This window comes from Melospiza melodia, chromosome 8, assembly GCF_035770615.1.
Source record: "Melospiza melodia melodia isolate bMelMel2 chromosome 8, bMelMel2.pri, whole genome shotgun sequence".
Classification (NCBI taxonomy): Eukaryota; Metazoa; Chordata; class Aves; order Passeriformes; family Passerellidae; genus Melospiza; species Melospiza melodia.
In genome coordinates this window covers 25121699-25145011 of record NC_086201.1, presented here as the reverse complement: position 1 = coordinate 25145011, position 23313 = coordinate 25121699, and the positions used below count along the sequence as shown (strand labels likewise).

The 23313-nt window shown below is 37.6% G+C and overlaps 1 protein-coding gene across 4 annotated transcripts in view; it reads right to left on the bottom strand.

The window, feature by feature from the left end:
• PARD3B (par-3 family cell polarity regulator beta) overlaps positions 1-23313 on the bottom strand; it is a 391710-nt gene that overhangs the window by 146857 nt on the left and 221540 nt on the right. For 3 of the 4 annotated variants that reach the window (XM_063162314.1, XM_063162315.1, XM_063162318.1), the window contains one exon: positions 19929-19973. The exons of the other annotated variant lie outside the window; for it this stretch is intronic. In XM_063162314.1, coding sequence (XP_063018384.1) covers positions 19929-19973 — 45 coding nt within the window. The remainder of the gene's footprint in view (positions 1-19928; positions 19974-23313) is intronic. 4 annotated transcript variants of the gene reach the window in all.

The following is a 23313-nucleotide window of genomic DNA, read 5'->3' as shown; positions in this document are numbered from 1 at the left end:
TGCATTACACTTTATATATGTTTCAGCATCTGTAAGAGGTTTGCAGCTCCCTTGCTAGGCATGTCATGATGTGTCATTTTAATTGAAAGGTTGAATTTTAAAAAAGAATACTTTAATAATAATAATTTAAAAAAAAATTAATTAACAATAATTAAAAAAAAAAAAGAATACAAGGATAAAAGATATTCTAAATAAAGACCATTTCATAAATGTGTGTTTTTTGAAAACTCGTTACAATCTTAGACATTTAACAAATGTACACTTAGCCTTTAATATCTCCCAGGGAAAAGGGAACCTCCCCAGACCTCTAAGTTTAGTTTTTCCTGCAGCAATTTTCAGTATTCTCAAGACAATACACTATTAATTACCAAGTTATGTATTTAGGATCTTTTCAATATTCAGTTCTGCATTGATACAATGTGTTTAAATAGCAAATTAGAAAAAAACCAATAGAATTCCTGCACAGAGCAACTTAGAATATGATTTGAACAGCAAATCAATATAAACTTTTCTTACCCATTTGTCTCACCTGTGTACAAATGACATTCCTCTGTTCCCATTCAATAACCCAGTAAATGGAGAGTACATGTGAAGTGTAATGCACACACATATGTGCCATGCACACATAAAACATGGCACCAGACTGCAGAAATGTTGTGTCAAAACAGAAGAAAGGGTCATTCCAATTCTTCTTGGTGATGGCCCTTATCAACCAATGCAGACATTTCTGGAGAAGTTACTCAACTTCCTATCCTAAATTATGATCAAAAATTCCAAATGTCTTCAAGATGGTAAGCAGCAGCCACAGAGATACTGCAACCAGGACAGCCTGGCTAAGCACAGTCAAATGACATTTCAATACAGACAAACCCATAGCATACCTTAGAAAAATAAAAGTTTCCTCTAAGCTGGGACTCAATATTACCAGAAAACACATCATTCTGCTCAGTGATCCCATACAATCTTGAAAAACAAACCAGAGTCTAGCTACAAGTAGATCAAGATAATCCAGTCCTTGGATAATCAGATGCTTAAACAACTCTGTCAGAAAATTGCTACAGTGCCATGGATCAGGTGCAAAACTCAGTGCCCAAATTCATCTCCTTCAGCTCCTTGCTGGTTGGATTCTTGAATGAAATTTCAAAATCTGGTACTACAAAGGCAACTTTTCTACAGAAACAGACAGGTTTTTCAAATAGACAGCAATCCAATCAAAATTCATCAGTACAGTGAAATATCCTAAATTAACACTGAACTTTAATCTTCATGTGGAACACTTGACAGCAACTGCAATTTTCAAGAGCCTTAATCCAAGGTTGAGGCCTACCTATGCTTAAGGGATTCCAGAAGTAGGACAGGTAGGTCAATTTTCAGTCTGGTTCAAGCCTGGTGACCACATCCTCAGCTGGAGTAAATGAGCACTTTTCCACTTTTGTCTGCTATCTTGTACCAGCCTGTATCTGTCTTTTGATCACTGTACTCAGCAAGAGCCACATGTTGGCATTACATCCCTGCCCACAGAGAGGCCTGCAACAATAACTCATTTTACCCAAGTTACAGCATGAGTGTCAGATGTTCGTAAGTTCAGCCTGCAGTGGATTCAAAGTAGTGAACTGTAGATTAAAAAAAGCTTTTTGTTATTTTAACAATCCAGAAAGCCATCCTTGGCTACACCCTGGTCTTGCTCAAAGAGTAAGAAGAAACAAACGGGTTCATGTGCCTTTCAAGAGGAACCTGTTCACTCTTTGAAAGTGCTGTTTTCACTTAGTTCAAGGAATCAAATGTCTGGAAAGAAGTTAATAGCTTCAGAAGTATAAAGAGCACAAAGATGCATCATCATAGATTACCAGCAATTTCGAAACATTACTTCATCCTTTAAACACATCATCATGTGTGCATTCTGAGGCAAAAGCATCTCTGCCAACTGTAGTTCACAAGAATAGTTTGTTGCAGTATTTCCCCTGGGTTATATTTTATCTTGTATGTCCATCTGGTGAGTACAGTCCAGTCAAAAAACAAAAAAAAAAGTTAAAATAATTTGGAAGACATTTACCCACATTACAGCAGATTTTACTGTGTTCTTTTTCTAGCTCTACAGCATTTAAAAATTAAAAAATATTAACATATTTTAAAAACCCCCATGCTTTCCAACCAATGTGCTTTGATTTTTTCATTTTCTTACATTAAGTAATGGTTTCTTCCTTTGCTGATGTTGTACTGGGTTTTGGGTCAAGATTGATGGAATCCATCGAAATATGCTAGATAATGCCAACTTCTGAAATAGGAATCTGCAAATCCTTAATCACAGCTTTGGTTTTCTTTGAGCCTGACAGTTTACTTTAGCAGGGCCTGACCTCTAGGCAGAGCACCTTCATGGAGTCAAAGCAGTGACATTAATGTGCCAGGCAGGAGTTACTGTTGATCACCACCCAACCAGGACATAAATGTGTGTTCAAGAAAATGCTGTCAGATATACAGCACAAATAAATAGAAAGAACTGATAAACCTTTTATAAACCTTTTCCTGTTAGCCTAATTTGAGATTTAGACAGTAAAAGGCTTTCAAATTCTAATATGATATTGCAGATGACATACTGCCATTTAATACCCTGAATCATTTGCAACAATATCTTCCTTTCTATAGTAATCTCATTTTGAATTTTATATTTTCTTTTTTTAATACTTGAAGGATAGCACATTGATGTCTCTTTGCCCTCAAAACACAGATATTGTCTGCAGTTTATTTACAAAGGAAGGCAAATATATTTGGCTGTATAGAGTCATACAACATAAAGCTATACAACTTCATTCTTTGCAAACACATCACTTCTCCACTCATGACTGCTGCTTGGTTATTAGTCCAGTAGCTTTTTAAAACTAAATAACAAATATCACTTATATTCTTGAGATCATAAGCTTTTGCTCCAGCTACATTAAATGCCAGTTTCATAAACATCAAGAACAAACATTTTGAACAATGTCACAGATATTAAGCAGCTCTGCCAGATTTCTCTAGCATTTCCATGAGAATGCTGTGGGAGAGAGTGTCAAAGGCCTTGCTGAAGTCCAGGTACACAACATCCACAGCCTTTCCCATACCCACCAGGAGAGTCACCTGGTCATGAAAGGAGATCAGGTTGGTCAACACGACCTACCCCTCCAAAACCCATGCTGGCTGGGTCTGATATCATGGCCATCCTGTAAGTGTTGTGTGATTACACTCAATATAAACTGCTGCATTACTTACCAGGTACTGAGGTCAGGCTAACTGTCCTGCAGTTACCAGGATCCTCCTTCCTATCCTTGTTGTGAATGGGTGTCACATTGGCCAGCTTCCAGTCCTCTGGAACCTCACCAGTGAGCCAGGACTGCTGGTAAATGATAGAGAGTGGCTTTGCAAGTTCATCTGCCAACTCCCTCATCACCCTGGGATGGATCACATCTGGGCCTATAGATTTATGAACATCCATATGATCATGCTAATTTTTTCTTGTGTATCAAGAGTGAACACTTGCATGTGTATTCGGCCCTGTGTCCTATTTTTCATCAAATATTTTCTCTTTCTTTAGTCTTTTGACTGTGGACAAGTATTTTCTCCACACTCAGAGGGAAAACTGGTTAATCTGTATAATGCATGCCATTCCGTATCCTCAAAAAAGATAATGCAGAACAAGCCATACTGTGGCTGAGTACACACTTATGGCAATCAATCACTAAAGTATTAACACAATTCTTAATACTTCATGCATATTAGCACATGGTTAATCAGAGCAGTTTTACAGCCTCTTCTTCAGCTTCACAGTATATCAACTCTCACATTGGAAAGTGAAACATACTATGCAATTTACTTCAGAGCAAAAAGTTAAAATCAGATTTTGAAACACTGAAGCTAATGTTATTAGAATAAAAATGTAATGGCTGTTATACCAGATGCTTAATTGGCCCCCCTGCGAAAAAGCAGTCCCCCAGGAAGGAGCTGAAAGCTACTACTTGGGTTCAGATCTTGCTGAAAGAGTGAAAGAAAGAAACGGGTAATCAGTCATCATTTCTCTTCACAGCAACAACCCTGATAAACACTTATGTGAATAATTTTTTCTGTTGTTGTGGATACTAAGAGTTTACATATGCTAAAAGGGAAGTAAGAAAACTCAAGAGAAACAAGATCTGTTGAAGATTATCAGCTAAAAGGAAGCTATTTTTCCCTTCCGTCTTTAAGTCTCTGAATATCTGAAGGCAAGGAGAGCTCTTGGAGGAAAGGAAGACAAACTTGTCATATCTCTGTATTTCTCATTAGGCATTAGCATTTGATAATATCAGAAAGAGGACAGAGGCAGATTTTTTATCTGATCCAGTATGACTGTTAACCTCCTAGGATGTGCTACAGATGAAAGGCGTCCAGAACAACAACTCCACCAGCAAAAAGTGCTGCTGCTGCTTCCTGTTTCCATAAATTCCTCACTGCCTCCATTATGAAAACAGAACCATTAGCCAAAATCCCACTGCACTTGGTGTAATACCAACTCAAAAGAGAATTAATACTTAGCATCTGATAATTTCTGATCAAGACTACCCATATTCCTGCAATACTGGCTCACTTTTGAGTGGCAAGACTATAGATTTCTGCACAGAATTTCACTATGTTCTCTTAAACTTTTTTTGCTATTTCTGTATTTCAGGTCAGTTCTAAGAAAATAGTCCCTTCTTGCATAGATGCTCTTCACAGAAGGGCTAATTTTTTTTCAACACAGATAATGAAAAATCCAACAACCCTCAAAGCTGTTCTAGTGCAGAAGCTCTCTGATTTGGAGTTGGTGTTTTGTGGCAGCTTTATTACAGTCTTATTGCTATGTCACTCTTCAGTGTCTCTACTCTTAACTCTAGAGAAGACTTAGATGACATTCCTGCATGCTAAAGCATATTGCAAACATGCTTTCTATTTCATTCAGTTTGATCTAAACCCTGAGTAAAAACTAATATTGATATTGCGTGGTACCACATGACTCTTAAATTTTAATCACTAGGTTCTTATTCTGATTAAGCAATTAAATTGCTTAACTGAAAACTACAGGGCAATTGATTTATATGAAATACTAAGAAATTCTGTTTGAAGTTTAAGAACAATTCCTTTGTAACAAAGGTTACAAAGACATGAAAGCTCTAATTGCAAAAGTATATTTCAGTATTAGTCATTCTAGTATTGTTGGTCTTCTGATTGTTAATAGTTGCTATTTACTACAGGAGTTATTCCTGGCTTTCCTTTTCTAAAAATCACTACTGAAACAGGCACTCTCTTCTGCTAATGCAAATTACAGTGGAAGTGAAGACTCTTCATATGCTGTAAACTCATCACTCATCATTAAACTTGGAGAAGAATTATTGTTTCTGCTTCTTTAGCTATAAAAACTTCCTTAAATTGTCTAATTTTCCTTCTTCTAATTTGAATCATAAAGCATTTGCTGTAACAAGATCAAAGATAAAAAGAAAGATGTGGAGCTTTTAATGCCCAGTTATATAAGGTCTAAAAGGAGTAATTGTTGCAGACGGTTGTTGTCACCAAGGTCTGAGGAAACTTAAATCAGCAGGGCTACCTGTGAGGTGAGAAACTGCTCAAACAAACAAGGGCAGAGTTTGCTCCACATTTTGATCATTTTACCACTTTTTTACTCTAGGTGAGAGGATTCCTCTGTCTAGGGTTGACATGAAGCACAACACACACAGAACAACGTCAAAACTTGCCCAAAACCCCCCTAAAACACCTCCCAAACCACCATGAAAACAAGGTTGTGTTGATCTGTACAAGTAGTGCTAGGAAGTTTTCTCCTATGATGCTGGGGTTTTCTCATCAAACAGAAGTTAAATGAACACATTACCTGGCTTGAAGAAATCAAGTATATACCCACATCTCTCCCAACTGATAACATTCACTACTACATATACTTTCTCTGTTGCTTTGGCATCTCACAGGGTGAAGGAGCAGTAAAAAGATAGGTAAGCTAATCACTGACACATAGCACTGTGCTGACTGCTGAGTGCTCAGGTCAGAATTTTAACAGATTACTGGTGAGCTCTGCCAGGAGAGGAAGAAGGGTGAAAAAGCAAAACTAAGCAAGCAGAGAACTCTGCGGGATTTTATAAAATATTAAGTACTTGCTCTCAGAAAATGAATGTTTTAAGGTTTTCAGATTCAATCTTGTGCCTCATAATTCGTGACATCCCCCCCACTTTATAATAGCTAAGATAATGAATCTTTTTATACTGTCACTCGGTACTGTTCCAAATCCAGAGGTTTGGTCCAGCACTAGCTACTTAAGCTCAAAGTGATTCTTTATAGCCTATGTGGTTTATAGACTACAGCAGGATCTTTCAGTATAGTGTTTGTTATATTAATAAACATTTTTATTTGTTTACACATACAGTAATACTGTATCTACTACATACTAAATAAAATGCATAATTTATTTGCATTTTCCCATCTGATTTTCTGAAAAGGCTCATAAAATTTTAATGAAAGTAGTTAAAGCAACAGACTATGTATTAAAATCATATACAAAAAATGACCTTAAAAGAGTACTATTAAAATTGCAAAGTAAAGAGCTTAGGCTTGAAAAATGCTATACCAGAGGTGTCCAATTTCTCTCTCTCTGTGCACATTCTAATAGACTTCCATTTTACGTCCCAAATATATCATGACAATTTTATTTACAAAACTCCAGTTTTTCTCTTTCAGGAAAGATCTAGTATTTTCTTCCACATGTAGAGCAATTCCCCTCCCCCATCTGAGCACAGACTTTGATATCTGACATCAGCAGTAAACAGCCTTCATGCCTCTTCATCAAAGCCTTGGTAGCAAGGGTTTTTCAATAAACACTAATGTGATGTCATTTTAAGACAAACATGCACAACCTGTGTCGCAGTGACAAGGAACTGAAACAGGAAGATGAAGATTCAGGTTCCCAAGCCTTCAAATTTATATTTTTCTAATGAACAGAGTTTTTGTATATATTTTTCTACATGTGGGGTGTTGGTGGGGTTTTTTTGGTTGTCACTTTTTTTGGGTTGTTTTGTAGCTTTGTTTGTACATAAAAAGCAGTTTTCTGTCCTGCACAGCTGGTTGCCACCTTTCTCTTCCCCACTGTCCTAGATCAACACAAGCTTGTCTCCCCCTCTCTCTCAGTAATGTCACCCTTTCCCACACTGCATCTTCTCACCTGCTGACATGCCCAATCTCCCTTTCTGCCCCATTCCCAGCACCCTTTTCTAGCTCCCCTCCACTTCCCCGGTAGCTTCCTATCTTCCCAGCCTCTAGCTAGATATTCTTACCTTTTCCCCTCCTAAACAAAAACAAATATCAGAGTTATTTTAGGAGACAGTAAAAGAACAATCTCTGTCAAAGAAAAAGCAAATAAAACCCACGCTTCAGTTGACACTTGAATGGAAAGTTTTACTTCAAACGGCTCCAGTTTCATAGAATCTGTAATGGGATGTGTCACGCATGACACTTAACAGGTGATAACATAGCGACTATTGCATACTACACCCATACTCTCTACACAAAAAGAGAATGGAAAACCAAACCTGAGTAAAGGAGAGCAAAGGGCTTTCTTCTGAGACTTAATGAATTATCCATATTTCCTTACAGAATGGCAGAAAAAGAATGACTGCAATAAATTGTTTTCTCCTGTATGTTTTTTCTTTAATGTGTTTGCTCTTTCAGTCTAAACTCAGACTGAGAATTATTCTTTGCAGCTATTTTGTGATGGACATATTAGTCATAAGCAGTGAGTTATTCCATGCAACTGCTAGCAAAATTTAGTCCTTCATGTAAAGCTCATTTTTTGGTACCTTTAAAATTAAACTACTGTGCTATTTTTTAAAAAGGAATTAAACTCCAGAAGCTTCGATCAAACAATTTTATCATTTTGCTTTCAGAATTAGGCATCTGAGAAGATTATAAAGCAATAAAAAAAGAGGCATCTGATTAACTACACTATACTGAATTTCTCTTTTATAACATCTCTGTTTGTCAACAGCAGCATTACAACTGGCAACCAAAAATACAACTCCTTTTTCAAACACAGGAATTTATGCCAACTGCAGATAGCAACAAAAATTGTAATTACACGAAAGACCTAAACAAATCAATGCCAGATTCTCTGGTCTGGTCCTTCAACATAGAAACACTCGAAAACTGCCACAGCAAGGTAATAGAGGTTTTTATTTGCAATCTTTGAATGTGCAATCACCTTTCAGTAATGGCTGCAGACCTCTAGCACCAAGCACTAGTTCTGTTCCTGTTTGCCAGGTCCTGACCCCAGCACTGAGAGGGCCACAGTCCATAAAGCTGCCAGAGCAGCAGAGTCAGGATATTGCTGCTGTTATGGCTCTAAGGAAACCAGCACGTTGAAACTGGGCAAACTGCAGAACTAGAGTCTGACTCTCTCCATGGAATTCTCTGCTTTGCCCTGAGCCCACTGGTCTCGCTGGATGAATGGTTCTTTCCTCCCTTTAGTCTGTGAACTGAGCAACTCTGGAACAGGAGAAGGTCTATTGAAAAATGCTCTGCAGCCGCAGTTCCTGGGACTATGCTCCCCCCCATCCTTCAGAACCTGCAGGTGAACCCTGCAGGTCACAGATGTGCTCTCCTCACAGACAGATATTCAGTCCAAAAAAGTTGCTTTTAGATAAGAGAACCAAGTCAAAGATGGGGGAAGGATTAAGGTTATTTTTCACAACTGAAGGTGAATAATCAAAAAGGGCAGGAATCAGATATAGATCAGCATCAGCATAGATGTCATACTACCTGGGGGAGGGGGGGTATGGAGGGAAGGAACATTTCAATTTCTTTTAAAAATCCCAAGCAAACATAAATAAGTCTGATCTCATGTTAACAGGGATCTTCTGTACATTCATAGAGTTAAGGTACCAATCATTACACTTATTACCTGTAGGCCAAATGAGAACCATGAGAAACTCCATCACCCATGCAAGACTAAATAAAAGCAAACGAAAACTTTCATCTATTTAAACATCAGGTAGAAAAATGGGTAAATACAAGAGGAGGTAGGTTTTGAAAGGGCAGCATGAGGCCATTGCCTGAGGCAAAGGGAAGGCACCTGCTGACAGTCAATGATATCTCAAGGAAGTGCTTTCTACTCTTCTCCAATATGCTTTCCATTTGTCACTGCTATGTACAGAAAAACTCTCCTGCTCTGCTCTTAGGCTTATCAGACACTTAATTAGGGATGATATTCTCAGTCCTGGAGTGCTCTGTAGGTAAGTGCTAAGTAGCACTGCTGTATTGAAAGACCCACTAAAAATAATGCTATTTTATGAGCTATACAAATAGCAATGTAATTCTTTTCTTCAAAGTTAATTTCTGAACCATATTGCACTGCACATCTTTTATTACACAAAAATGTGTATTAATAAATAGCACCAGCAACCCATTTTATACAATAAAGGCTTATTTCAAATGTTATAGGAAGCAAACATTGTACAAGATACTATTCCAGAAGTGAGCTAGACTAGAAATATCAATTAACTTCAAAGTTCTTTTTATTGACATGGCAACATGATGGGATTTCAAAATAAAAAATGAAGGCAAAGAATCATTCAAAGTGGAGAATTTAACATGCTTCCCTCTCTATACTCAAGCCTTAGAAGATAATGCAACTGGCAAATACACAGTATAACAAAATTTTTAAAAATGTAAACAAGCAAACTAACCTCAAAACCAAAATCCCAAAAAACCCCACAAGAGTAAATTTTATTTGGGACTACATAATTTTTAACTTTCAATCAACTAATTTAGAAAAAGAAAAGTGTACCCTTCCTCTCTTCAGCCAGGAGCTCATTTAGTTCAGTGCTCTTCTTTCTATACCTCATACTTCATGCTCCAAAATATAAGTTAGAGGGCCAGATGTATTATCTGGGAAGTTTTCCAAATTCATTAACTCCTTGGCATCAGTGACTTCAGGATACCCACTGCCAGCACTGAATATCATGCCCAGCAAAAAAACAGCTCCTGGAGGGAAAGGATTAATAAAATGAGGCATTCAGCAGTGGCTGCTGGTCTCTTCAGTCGCAACTAGCAACTGAAAGAATCACAGTAGCTGCCAGCACTGATCACAGCCAGCTTTCAGCACCTAATACTCTGAAGGTCTTTCCTGAATACCTGCAGATCATTCACCACAAATCTTGAAAAAAAGCACAGGTATTGCTTAAAGGAACATGAAATTAATAGTCAGAGAAACACTGACAGGAAGGCTGTGACTCCAGTTCTAACTGCAGATGGTGGTAAATATTACGCAGCGGCGTAAGAATCACATCATCACTTTCTCCTCAATTACAGAAGACACAGACTGAGGGAATTTGTTTTGCTTTCTGAAAAGGATGCAGTCTGGCTGTCAATAGCTAAAGGACTGATGACTGAAGAACCTTACAGAGCCCTAAAAAGGCAGGAGACACGATGGATTCACTTGTTGTTCTCAGCTTTCTTCTTAGGGCCACGGAAGGAGCTCCATGATGGAAACCAGCTTACTATCAGTCATGTAGGCACTTTCATGAGCCATCTGTTCAGGCACCATCACCAGAGAAACTCTCTACTTTAAAGATCAACATACAGCAAGAGGCCCCTTGGATTTTAAACATTAAACTTGCTTTGCTGGCTGCTGTGCCTTCCTTTGAATCTTCACAGTTTTAATAAAAAGCACTGATTTATTTACATTCTTCAAATTTAAAATATACTGTTGCTTAACCTTTGCTTAGGCCTAATGTCTGTTTTCTTGGGGTTTTGCCATCTCCAGTCACTTAAAATTTAGTAATAATTCTTTCTGCATGTGATATTCCAGGATCCCGAGATACCAAGATGTCGTTTCCTAATGACCACATCTGGAGAACTGCAGTATCTATGACCCTGTGTGAAATTCTGCACTAACACAGTTACACTGCTTTTTCTTTCAGAAATAGCTTTATTTCTGCACTCCTCCTCTAGACACATCCACCATATTTACAAGCTCTCCTACGCTCATATGAGTCAGAAACAACCTGGAACACAAGGCAGCAGGAAGCTCCAACTCACAGCAGAAACTTTCAGCAAAGACAAGAAATGTGGCAGGCTCAGCACAGACAGTCACAGTGGAAAATGTTGCCAGGTCTCAGGAAGAGAATGCAAGCCCCAAACAGCCCACAGCTGGTAACTCCTGCCAGCACTGCGCCGTTTCCTAGAGAGGGAATTTCAGTGCACAACAGACAGAGCTCTGCAGGCACATTACTCCTTCAGCCCACTGCAGGCTGGCACACAATGGATTTACCACAGACACATGACCACTTATTTCAAATACCAGCAGGCCTTATGTGGAGTGGATGCATTCATCACAACAATTAAAAAGTCTACACTTTATTTCATTTTACACTGCTTACACTGTCTGGATATTTTAATGCTCTCTTGACCTGCTTCACTGAATTCTGCACAGAGCAATATTCAGCAATACTGACCTAGGAGAGAAGTGGCAACTGTGGAATGTGAACATCAAAACCCACCTCCAAGCCTCAGTTAATACAACAATATGCCCAGAATCACTTCAGGAAATGAAAGAGGAGAAAAAAAAAAAGTAAAAAAGTAGAATTAGTATTAATGCATGGCTGGAAAAAATACCTGTGTGTCTGATTTTTCTTCCTAATCATTTTTCCTACTTCTGTATCATAATGGAGCTGTAACATTGAGGAACTGCTGAGCTTGAAATTTCCCATGTCACACTAAACAAAGCTCCTATCCTTTTCTCTGCTCCTAGAGGAAAGAATATCCCCAAAGGAATATTTTATGTTGGTTTGCAACCCTTGGATGCCAATGATTCATACTAAGTAGTATATAATTCCCATATTATTGAGATGTGATCGAAAGGAAGCAAATCTTTCACCACTATTGTTTATTTTAGAACACTGCAGTTTGGATATCTGCCAGATCAGGCCTTCTCCTCTGGGAAAAGGCTGTCCTTTCTGTTATGCACTTGAAGTTTACTCACATTTAAAAACAAGGCATTCCTCACACACAGAATCCCTCTTCGACATCTTGCTCTAATAAACTCATGTCACAGCTTTAGCAGGCAGTTCCCTAGCTATGCATTCACAGGAGTACTTTCTAAAGTTCTTACCCACAGGAACTTTTAAGTTTTATTTCATGCTTGTCAAATGGAAATATCTTACTTTGGTCCCTATTCAGGGCACAAGATTCATTCACAGAGAAGTCCAAGTTCTTAAAGACCTACTCGGTAGATGCACATGCACTTTTGCTCTTGAAGTGAGAATATGAAAAGGGCTTTGCTGTTGAAGCCAGGGTTTGGTTTTATAGTACAGAAAATTATCATTTTCTGGGTAAGACAGAATGAAATAAATGCTTCTGCATAACTTAGGCCTTTACAGTGTCATTGGTTCTCTGGTTCAGCAGCTTTCTGTTATCAGCTGGACTGAAAGAAACCTCACCTAGGGTAGGGAACCTACTCCCTGTGATTCTTAACAAAAACTGGTTTTTTCTGTACAAGCTGCCTGTTCACTCCATCTGGCCCTTACAAAAGCATCTCCCTGCTTGTCAGACCCAGCCGCTTTCAAGGACTGCTCAATCTTCTCTCACTCCTTAGGACAGGACCAGACCCAGAGCACAGCAGCCCAAACAAAACTAAGAGACAGACACAGTACATTTAGAGCAAGTAACATCACACAGTCAAAAATACACAATAACAATTTTCACTGGCCATTGAGCAAACCTCTCAGAAACTCACTTTCAGTTTAGTCCTCAGGACAATAAAAGAGACTCAAACTTGCTCCCCCACTTCCTTTCTTTCAGCACAAAGACATCTCTGAAGATCTGCAAATCTTCTTTCATCCACACTTGCTCCCTCAGATGTGTCTGCCTACCCCCTCCACCCCAGTCAACTTCTTCAGTTTAGGCTGATCCCAGGATCAAAAAGTGTCAGCTACAAAATCATTCTTCTCTTCTCCTGAACTTCTTTTTTTCTTGCTCCCTTGACTAAACCAGAAAAATACCATTCTTTTTTGTAGAATTATTTTTCTGCTAGGTTAGCTTCCCACAACAGCTCATAATGGAATTATAGGAATAATAATGGTGGCATAGAGAGAAAGGGGGCAGAAACACATGGCTTGGCCTTTATAAATACAAGGCTATCGTGGGATAACTGGAAAATATTCAGTCAAGATGCGATTTTGTAAAAACTCAATTAGACCCTTGAATTTGCATCTGCATTGCTGTTGGTCTAAATTCAGTTTTGCTCTAGATCCTAAATCCCACACAAGAACATGAAGGGAAAACAGGTTTCTCCTGCAAGCTTGTTATTGTTCTCAGCAGATCAGATCTATTCACTTTAATAACTGTAATTCAAAGAAAGATCAACGGGCACTGATCTGTCGTATCTTAATACAAAGCATACTAAGAGTCACAGAACACAAAGCATTCATAAAATCAAAGTGAACAAGTGAATTTAGAAAAGATTCTTACATTCTAAGGATGAGACAGCAGGGATGCTCTTGTTCAGTTTGCAGAGGTTTACTGTCACTTTTTATTCCCTGGTCCTGCCACTGAGAAAGTGGCTTTATTCATGGCAAGTAAAACAGTATTAAAAAAATTTAAAAATTAATGCAAGTTTGGCATTTGAATTCAATAAGGGTATCATTTGACATGGTAGATATGGTGATTTAGTAGACAGCTGCCTCACGGTCCTCATCCATCCACTTGCTGAATTTCCCTTCTTATGGCATGTAAGCTTGTCTCTCAAATGGGTGGTTCAAGGAGATCATCTCAGCACTATTCATTTCTGTCCTTCATGTTTGAATTTTTGGCTATCTAGTTCTCTCAACCATCTCACCAGCTAAGCTGTGAGACTGGAATAAAGAATGGAATAATGGAAACCACGCAGCTGCAGATGGGAGGCATGGTGCCCAAGACTGCTTTATTCAGCAGCAGCAAGCTTTTAGATCAACATCATAACATCAAACATCACCCTCAAGTGAGGGATTTTTATCTACAGATGACTTTCTCAAGACCTAACAAAAAAGGGGTCACAACAAATCATCATCACACAGCTAATAAAGTCTTGGAAAAAAAAACCCACCAAAAAAAAAAAAATGAAAAGAAATCTGTCAAAGAAATAGTTACAGCTGGTGAGTTACTGGGAGTATAAAATTATTCTTCTCAAGAGTAAAAATGAGTGGTTGTTTCCTTCCACAGAGGAGAACCATCTAACTACGTTATCTGAGAGCTGTTTATCAGCCACATAGACCTGGCAGGCATAGGGGATGGTAAAGACCCCTAGCCTGACATTCAGAAGGGATTTTGACTTACAGCCTGCTTTTCACTAAAATTCAATAATACAGTAAGTTCTGTTAATTTAGAATAATGATTTGAACTACAGAACTCTAAGTGTCCAGCCTTCCTTTTCCTGAGTCAGTCACAAAGCAAACTTCTCATGCACCAATACATACAATTTTTGTGAAATTAGCAACGTTAATCCTCCCCATACCCTCCAAGCTCTAACCAATGACAATAGCTACAACAACATATAGCATAATATATAACACTATTATACATGTTAAAAAATAAAGTTCATTTTAAAAGGGTAGCAAAGCCATATTTGCATTGAGTATTAAGTAAGTTCATGTATCCTCCTAGGTTCACTAGACAAGTTGTGCTTGAAGAAAAGAAAAAAAAACAACAGCAGCAAGGGAGTCAATGGAAGCTGAGTGTTTTAATTTTTGGAGTAGAAATTGTTTTAAACCCCAACAATATAATACACTCAATGTAATATCCTTGACTTTTGTTCTTTGCCAGACATAAATAAAGGAGAAAACATTAACTCCACAAGTGACCTGCAGGAAAAGAGGAACCTTACTTTTTGCTTCTCAGCTGCATGAACTGATAGATATTCTCAGATGAGAATTAATGTGGAACTGTAAGTTCAAAGCAACACTTGGCTTGAAGAATCATAATCAAAGTTGATGATAATGATAATGTTGATAATAACATGAACAACAACACGATCACAAGAATATAATCATTCAGGAGAGATGCCCAACTGAATGTAACAGGGAAAGAGTGAAAAATCTTGCAAAAATATTCCTCACAATAAACCATCAAACGTAACTCACAGCTTAATGATTCAAAGCTTACAGATGCACGAGGTGTGGGTAATAGAGTCAACTGAAGCATTGTAGAAAGGTACTTGAGTTTGTTTTTGTGCCAGTCACACCGAAATATCACTAAGCATCATATGGGCTGAATGATGGGAAAAAAAATCACATTGCACAGCTTCCAGTGACAACACAGTTTGCTTATATCCAGTATCCAAGCCAAGACACACAGGTCAAGCTACACTGCTATTGCTGAGGTATACTGCAGACTGTGAAATAGACAAGTCCTGTTCACACTTGCAAGAATGATGGAAGCAGCCAAGTATTACATTTACATTACATTACAATTACAATTCTTATTCTCAGAGAAATAAAATAAACTAAAAACAACCTTTTCTCCTCTCAGAAATGCAAAGGGAAGGGTGAGATTCCATATGATACACACATTCAGTTAGTAGCAAGGCTGTTTGGACAGGCACTTCACTGCATATGTCAGGCAGCTCAGCCATTTACATGAGTCTTTTCTACTGTGGACCAAGTTACTATGTAAATCCTTATGAACTCAGTACTAAACCAAATGCTCCCCTTGAAAAGCCAAGCTTTAATGACATCCACAGCAGCAAGAAGGCTTATTTAATAAAATTATAAAGTCTGGCATCAGGAGAGGAGAACAGCACTTCCCTATCCACTTCTTCGACATAATTGTGTTACCTGCAGATGAAACTTATTACAATGGCACCAGCCTAAAGCAAGCCCAGCAGCATGCACTAAGCTTTCAGTAGTCTTTCCTAAATCCACTATTATTCCCCACCAGATTCCTTGATTAAAAGGAAGCCTCTTGAGCTACAAAACTATGCATAAACCACTGGATTTCTCTGGTGTTCCAATAGCTCACACTTAGCTTTAACAAAACCTCAGTAAAATGTCCTTAATGCAGAGTACATCCTGGCATTAAAGAATGCAGAGATACACCAAGACCTTTAACCTAAATTATTCCAAACTATCTCCACTTTCCATGTGAATTGCAGTTTAACCACAACTCAGTCATCCACACATGAGGCAGTACAGCTCTGATGGCACTCGGGCCCCAGGACAGGTTGCCCTTGCAGGATTTAGCTGCTCAGCTGCCTCTCCAGGCCTTCCTTCCCAGAACACCAACCCTACCCACAGGCTGAACAGCCATGTGGGAACTGCACTGGCAGCAAAATTAACAGTAAGGGGCAGAGCTTGACCAGAAGCATTCTTCCAACTATCCCAATGGGCCTTTTCCTACTCAAGTCTGAACCCTATCTCTTGCCACATGTTGTGGTTTTACCACACAGCGTTAATTCAAATTCAGCTTGGCAGCAGAACTACCCCCTATCACTCAGCCTTGCTGGTACTAAGCCATAGCCCAGTCACATGTTCCTCACATAGCAGCCAGCAAGAATATAAGATCTTACTCATCTTGTTTCAAGACTGTCTTGAAACACAAGCCCAGCCAAAAGCATGGTCTAGTGACATTAAAATAAAAATAAGAAAGCTTTTTTGACCATTTTGCTAATTAATATGTCAGAGCTCATAAAGAAAGACTCATCAGCTTTTCTCCAGCACTGCATCATCTGAAAGAGCTGTGTCAGCAGAGACCTCAGCAGATAGTCAATACATACTAAAGAGTTCTAAGCAGTAAATCAGAGCACAAAAAAGAATTTTAGAAAAAAAATTAAAATAGCTGCAAAAACATCAGTACTCAATTTCATTATTTGATACAAATCAGGTTATATTTGATATGCAATTCTTGCCCTTCTTTATAAGGGATATTCTCTTAACTGTCCTAGAACTGCTTTTACAAAAAGCTAGGAGTTTTATGAAAAACTAAGCTAAAGCTGCTGATTTTTCATCTTTGTGAATTTTCAAGGATCTTCTCTGCTTATACAACAGAGGCACTACTTGTCTGCTTCTCATTCTCATCATTGGTATTGGCATACCATTGCTGAGCACACAGGAAGGCAGGAAGGTTACAGAGGACAAATTCTTTCTTAGAGGATTCAGAGAACTTGTCTTGCATACACACACACTCACTCATACACACTGAAATCTGTTTTTTTTTTTCCAGAAAAGGACCAGGAGGCTGCATGAATACAGCACTCCAGTGCTTTTGCTGATGGCATTGCAGAAAATATTTTCAATAGTGTTCTTAGTATTTTCAATACTAAGAGCACCTGTAAGGACAGCAGGAGTCTTCCATCCAGTAGGATGAAATACAGGCCAGGTATGAGAACCAGAATTCACAGGTAGATTTCTGCAAGGGTCAGATATGTATTTGGAACAAAGCTCCAGCCACCTTTCCACAGAACATGCTTACAAGCTCAGGATATGTGCCGACATACTTCTAAAACCCAAATCTAGAGAATTACTCTTTAAGTAAGGTGGGGGGGAAAGGAACTACTGCTTGTGGGTGCAATATACAAAATGACAAATGGGGCTAGAGCTACAGATCTTTCTAATGCCTCAGTCTTACAGAGAATTGTGATAACCCTTTATGAAATTAATGCATGCCTCTAACTCCTGCTGCTGAGTAACATGTGATATGTGAGGGATAATGTAGCTGTTCCAAAAGCTGAGACTAAATGCTTGAAGAGCCACTTCCCCAGAAGAAATAGATAGGATATTTCCCTAGAGAGAATTACTCAGCTGTGTATTTTACAGAACAAATCATGTTGAAGGAGAGATAGGATAATTGCATTGATTGTTAGTAGGTGATAATTAATTCTGTAGAGAAGTACATTTAGTTTCCTGAAGTCTAGAATAGGATGGAAACACTCTCCATTCTGTAATGAGAAAAATACTGTGGTTTGCTCATAGCACAAGAAGCTGCAATGTCTCCCTTTAACGTTCTTAAGGTACATACACGAAGGCAGCACAATGAATGATGTGAAAACAGAAGTTTTGTGGTGGGACTAAATGCCAGACAATTGCACATGTGACATATATTTCCAGAAACCATAGAGTAAAAAGGGACCATAGAAAAAGAACACCATGTTCTTGAACAGACCTTTAAATTAAACATTTGAATGGAAAAATGTGGAAACCAAAATTGTAGCTTGATTTCCTTTATGAAGCGTTAGGAAGTGGAACATAGAGAGCAGGAGAAATGTTTTTCAATGGTATTTGAACGGTATTTAAAGAGGATAGAACCAATAAAAATAATTTACACACCAACTGTCTCAGAAGTTAGCTAAATTATTTAATTCTTACAGGGGAAAAAAAAGAAACTACTTGAGGAATCTTTGTATCTATTCCTTGGGTGATTTGTTGGCCACTGATTTCAGTTTATGAAAAAAGATCTTAGGTATATGTAAGAGATCTGTGAGGAATAAGTAAAGCAAGTAAGTCAAAGTTCAATAAACATAGGTCCATATGTTCACATAAAATTTGTAGGTGTCTTCAAACAGAAAACTTTTCAAAGTGAGTTTTCAAGAATCTGCAGAAGTGTGCAGAAGAAAGATCAAATGCTACTAAAAATTATAAAGCTTAATATACCTAAAACAATTGACTACCAAAGAGTTATAATCTTACCCCTCAATATTCTTTGATAGCAGTGAATTCCATTGATCTTTGGTAAACTGCATGATGTTGCAATGTTTGTAGTAATTTTTCTGAACAGGGAAAAGCCCAAGGGCAACACCCTCAGCTTCTTCAAGTTGACAAGATCATTTCTTTGAAGCTTTCACATTCCCAAAAGGGAAAGTTGAAAGAATTTTTTTCTTCCCAGGAGTGATAATATTACAAGACATATGAACTATTCCCTGATTCAGAAAGAGAATCCAAGAACTTCACAAGCTTAGGAAAGAAGCCAAAAAAATTTAATAAGAATTTGTCTACTAAGTTCAGGAAAAGGTCTTCAGATAAGGAAAATCCACACCAGAGAAGAAGGACACCCAGCCGTATAGAGAAAGAATACCATAAACAATCAGGAATCTCATAGCTGACCTCCTTTTGCATGAATTCAGCTTCTTAGACCTATCCATGGAGTGGGAAAGGGCAGTGTGCAATGTGCTACGAAGGCACAGTCTGAAACTTCAGGATTTTCTAACATCAGAAGGCACTGCTGAATAACTGAAGTTTTCTAGGAAGTTTAAGGTTTCTCATGTCAGCTTACCCAAAGCTCATGAGAAATTACCATCTTATGTGACAATGCCTTGCAAGTTTTTTAATACAACAGCTGCAAGTTGTACAATGTCCTGGCATGGTTGGTAGAACTTATTTAGTAAGCAGATAGAGTAATTGCAGCACTGTGGATTAATGTTTTTTATTATTATCGCCTGAAAAGTTTAAGAAAAAACAAATTATTTCTCTTGCACAAGCACGACAAAAGAAAAAGCTGTAACATTTTTTTTTACTCTGTAAATTATTTTAGGTTTGTCTTCAGTATTTCTGGAAATGGAAGTGCAACTCTGAGCAATAAGAAAAAGCAAATAAATACTTGTATTTCTCAAAGTGTGTACAGTTTAAGTCTCTACACTCCACAAGAGCACACTTCTACTTATCTGCAAGTGCATTTTCTTCAATTTACAACACCTGGACTGAAAAATAAAGTTACAGCTCTTCCTGCAAATGACTTGCCTATGTACACTGCCTGGCTAAGAGCAACTCCTAATTCATCATCATTCAACTCGGAGTCAGTGCTTACAAAGTAAAGCCTCAATTTCAAGTGTCTTTGTCACCACAGTTTGTGGAAGCTGACTTCATTTACTGCCCATACTACTTTCAAGTTGCTGACTTTTTCTCCAAAACAGGAGGACAGCTTACCCGATTTGTGTCCGGCCAACAAACCAACTTTGCTTTCATCTGCCACTGGAGAAATAAAAGAAAAGACACAAAGATCAGAAACTTATTTAAATTCACAAGCCTTTGAAACACTGTCAAATTACTTCAGACACAGTATCCTGAATCTTTAAATTATAATAATCTGAAAAAAAGTCTTTCTTTACCTAATCCACATGGGGTGCTTCAAAGTCCAAATATCTGAATCAAAGCCCTCTGAAACCAATAAAAGGACTACCAGCAGTCCTTGTGGATTACAGATCAGGACCTCAGAACTTACACACTCAAAACTGAGTTGTCAGAAGAGCAATTGCACTTGTAAATAACTCATCTTGCCAGACAAATCACAGGGCATAGGAGAATTGTAACATTTTCAGATCAAAGACCTCAGTTGTAAAAAGAATCCAGATGTGGAAACCTTCCCATCTGCAAGAATGACTCACAGGACCTCTGCAGATAATAAGGTCTCCCAAACCCTGATCTTTTTAAAGGCTTATGCATTTTTTTGTATGTTATATTTTATTTTGTCTATAAACTGTAACTTCGTAGTATTTCACATCTTCTAAAGAAAGATGCATGCAGTAGCAACAGTTTGCAGACAGTAGTGGAGGAGCAAATTCTGAATGTAACAGGAATTGGAAGTTCTGTTCAGTAACTTCAGTTTATTGTCATATCTCAAGAAACTAATGAAAATACTGTCCTGGAGGGCTGAGGGGAAGAATCAATCGCTATTTCTTAAAATGAATTCTATGCAAAGAAACAGCAGTAAATGTAATGTTAGGGATGATAAAACAAGAACAGGAAATGAATGTTAGGGTTGAAAGCTTATCCTTCAACTCTGCCTACCCAAGCACTCCCTTATAACTCACCTTAAAACATAATCTCTTTATATGATAAAATAAATTGTCAAGTCATACCAAAAATTCCATAAATGCAAACTTAAACAAGCTCTGTACAGCAGTCACTAACAAAAGTTTACATAGAGCGTTATCTGCCATAATACCAGAACCTGCAATTTTCTACCTAGGAGAGAGCAGTACAGTAGTTACTGACATTTAGGAACTGCTACTGGGAAAATAATGAGAGTAAATATTTTCTTATATTGCCTCTCCACATTTAGAGAAGCTTTTACCCTCAAAACTCAACATCAAATTCAGGACTGGGATTCACAACTGGAGTCATAAATCCACAAATGACCACTCTATCTCTTCTGTACTCCTGTGACCTAATTGCCACCTGATATCAGCAAATTGACATAGTGTATGGTTTTTATGGGATGTAGGTGCTAATAAAGGAAGACTAATTCTCCTTGCAGCATTATGTAGAGATTCTGCTAAACAAAATGGCAATAAGACTAGTCAAAATTAGAAGTGCAACCAGAACTCAAGTCCTTGATCCTTCAACTTTTTTTTTGTCCCTGGAAATGATAACTATCGGACTCCTTGCTATGCAGTTTGAGCCTATAATGCAAAATGACTGGACAAGGATTTACTTTATAAGGATAGTTCAAACTCCTTTTCCTGCTCCCTCCTCCTAAATTTGTCTCTAAGCAAAACAACTGAGGAAAACTTTGGTCCTAAAGGTTAGTGTTTTGACAAGTTATGATTGTGTGAAAACAAGGGATTATAATGGAAACGGATTCACAGCCTTAATTATAGCAGTCACTAGTGGCAACCAGTATAATGTATGATAATTACTTAAAGCAGGTAATGTTACAGTACATAAAAACTTAAAAAAAAAAAAGACAAAACCCAAGGTTCACAGTAAATTTTTAAAGCTATGCTGATGACTTGGTTTGCCTGAAACTAAGTTTTACATTATTAAAAGGGATAAATCCATTTAACTTAATCATACTTTACACACCAGCTTCACACACAAAAATTAGATTTTAATACTGGAGGGAAAAAAGGAAGAAAAAAATGATTAAAAAATGAAAAATAATCTTACCAAAATACAAGGTTAGCATTATGAGTTTAAGCACATACATGTACAAAACCTGGGAAACGCAAATATTAAAGTTCTATATCAAAGTTTGAGCAAAATACGTGTGCACCTCCACAGGGTAGTTTTAATTTCATGAGTTATGGGTTATTATGCTTAGGCAGGGCCTTTTAGGCTGGCCATCTTTCATTAGACTGAACAGAAGTAGCCCAGAAAAGTCCATTGGATAAGAACCCCATTGCCTCCCTTGTTTCCCCTGGAACAAGGAGAAGACCACAGAAAAAAATCCAACAAAAACAAAACCAGAAAAAGGCCAACAAAAGATAAATACTTTGTATGCCAAGGTTGAAAACTTTGTAACTAAAGGTTTCATTTAAGAAGTACATGGGACATGCTGTTCCACAAAATGACATTTGAAAACACTTCTTTGCATGTTGTTCAAAACTGATACAAACATTCAGTTATGACAAAAATAGTCTCTCTCTAGTTCTTGGCCTTTGAAAAAAGGCAAGAAGTAAGAGGAAATTTCTTTCCTAAAATTCTATTAGTTTTGGCCTGTCTTTGTAGAAAATCACATGAAAGATTTTAAACAAGAAATAAATACCATCTACTCTTAAAACTCAAGTAAAAAGAATTCTAATTATTTTTATATTGCAACATCAGAAAGTAATTACTTTGCAAATAACAGAAATATTTCAACTCAAGAAGACCACACTTGGGAATGCACAAGTAAATATTTTTATGAAGACACTAGAATTACTGTATATTCTTGAGCTAGAATTATTAAATGCATAACATCTCAAAAAAATAGAAACCAGTTATTTTGGGACTCCAAAGAAAAAACTCAAACAAAAATCTGGGAAGGAGTCAGACAAGAGAATAAATAGATTCACAAACAAGAAGATACTTCTCCTTTACTTGTGAATCAAATACTTCACATTTTGAAATGTCCCTGGAACCCCAGGGATTTGTTAGTTCATGAAGTTATTAATGTTTGCCCATGGAAATCACACCAGCTCTTTTTAAGTTACATCTATTATTTAGGAACCACATTTTCACCACAGAAACCAGTTATGCATTCACTGTCAGTACTCAAAGTAATTGCTGAAATAAAAGATGAAAGAAGTTCTGCAGCTACTTAATAAAAACATGGACATTTGGGGGCCCAGCAAGACCACAGATTTTGAAAGAAGGAATATTACTAAACCAAAAAAATCTGCCCAGCTGATAGCAAACCATTGATACTTTTTTTTAAACTATGCCAACAATCACAACAGAAAGTAAGAAATCCCATCTCTTTACGTCATGAGTTTTTTAGTATTTCCTATGGTAATACTCTGGAGTGCCGTTTTACTTCAAGAAAATAGATATTATTTAACAACAGTAGAGCTACCCAACATGCCTTTGTGTCCTTCTACATAAATGTTTT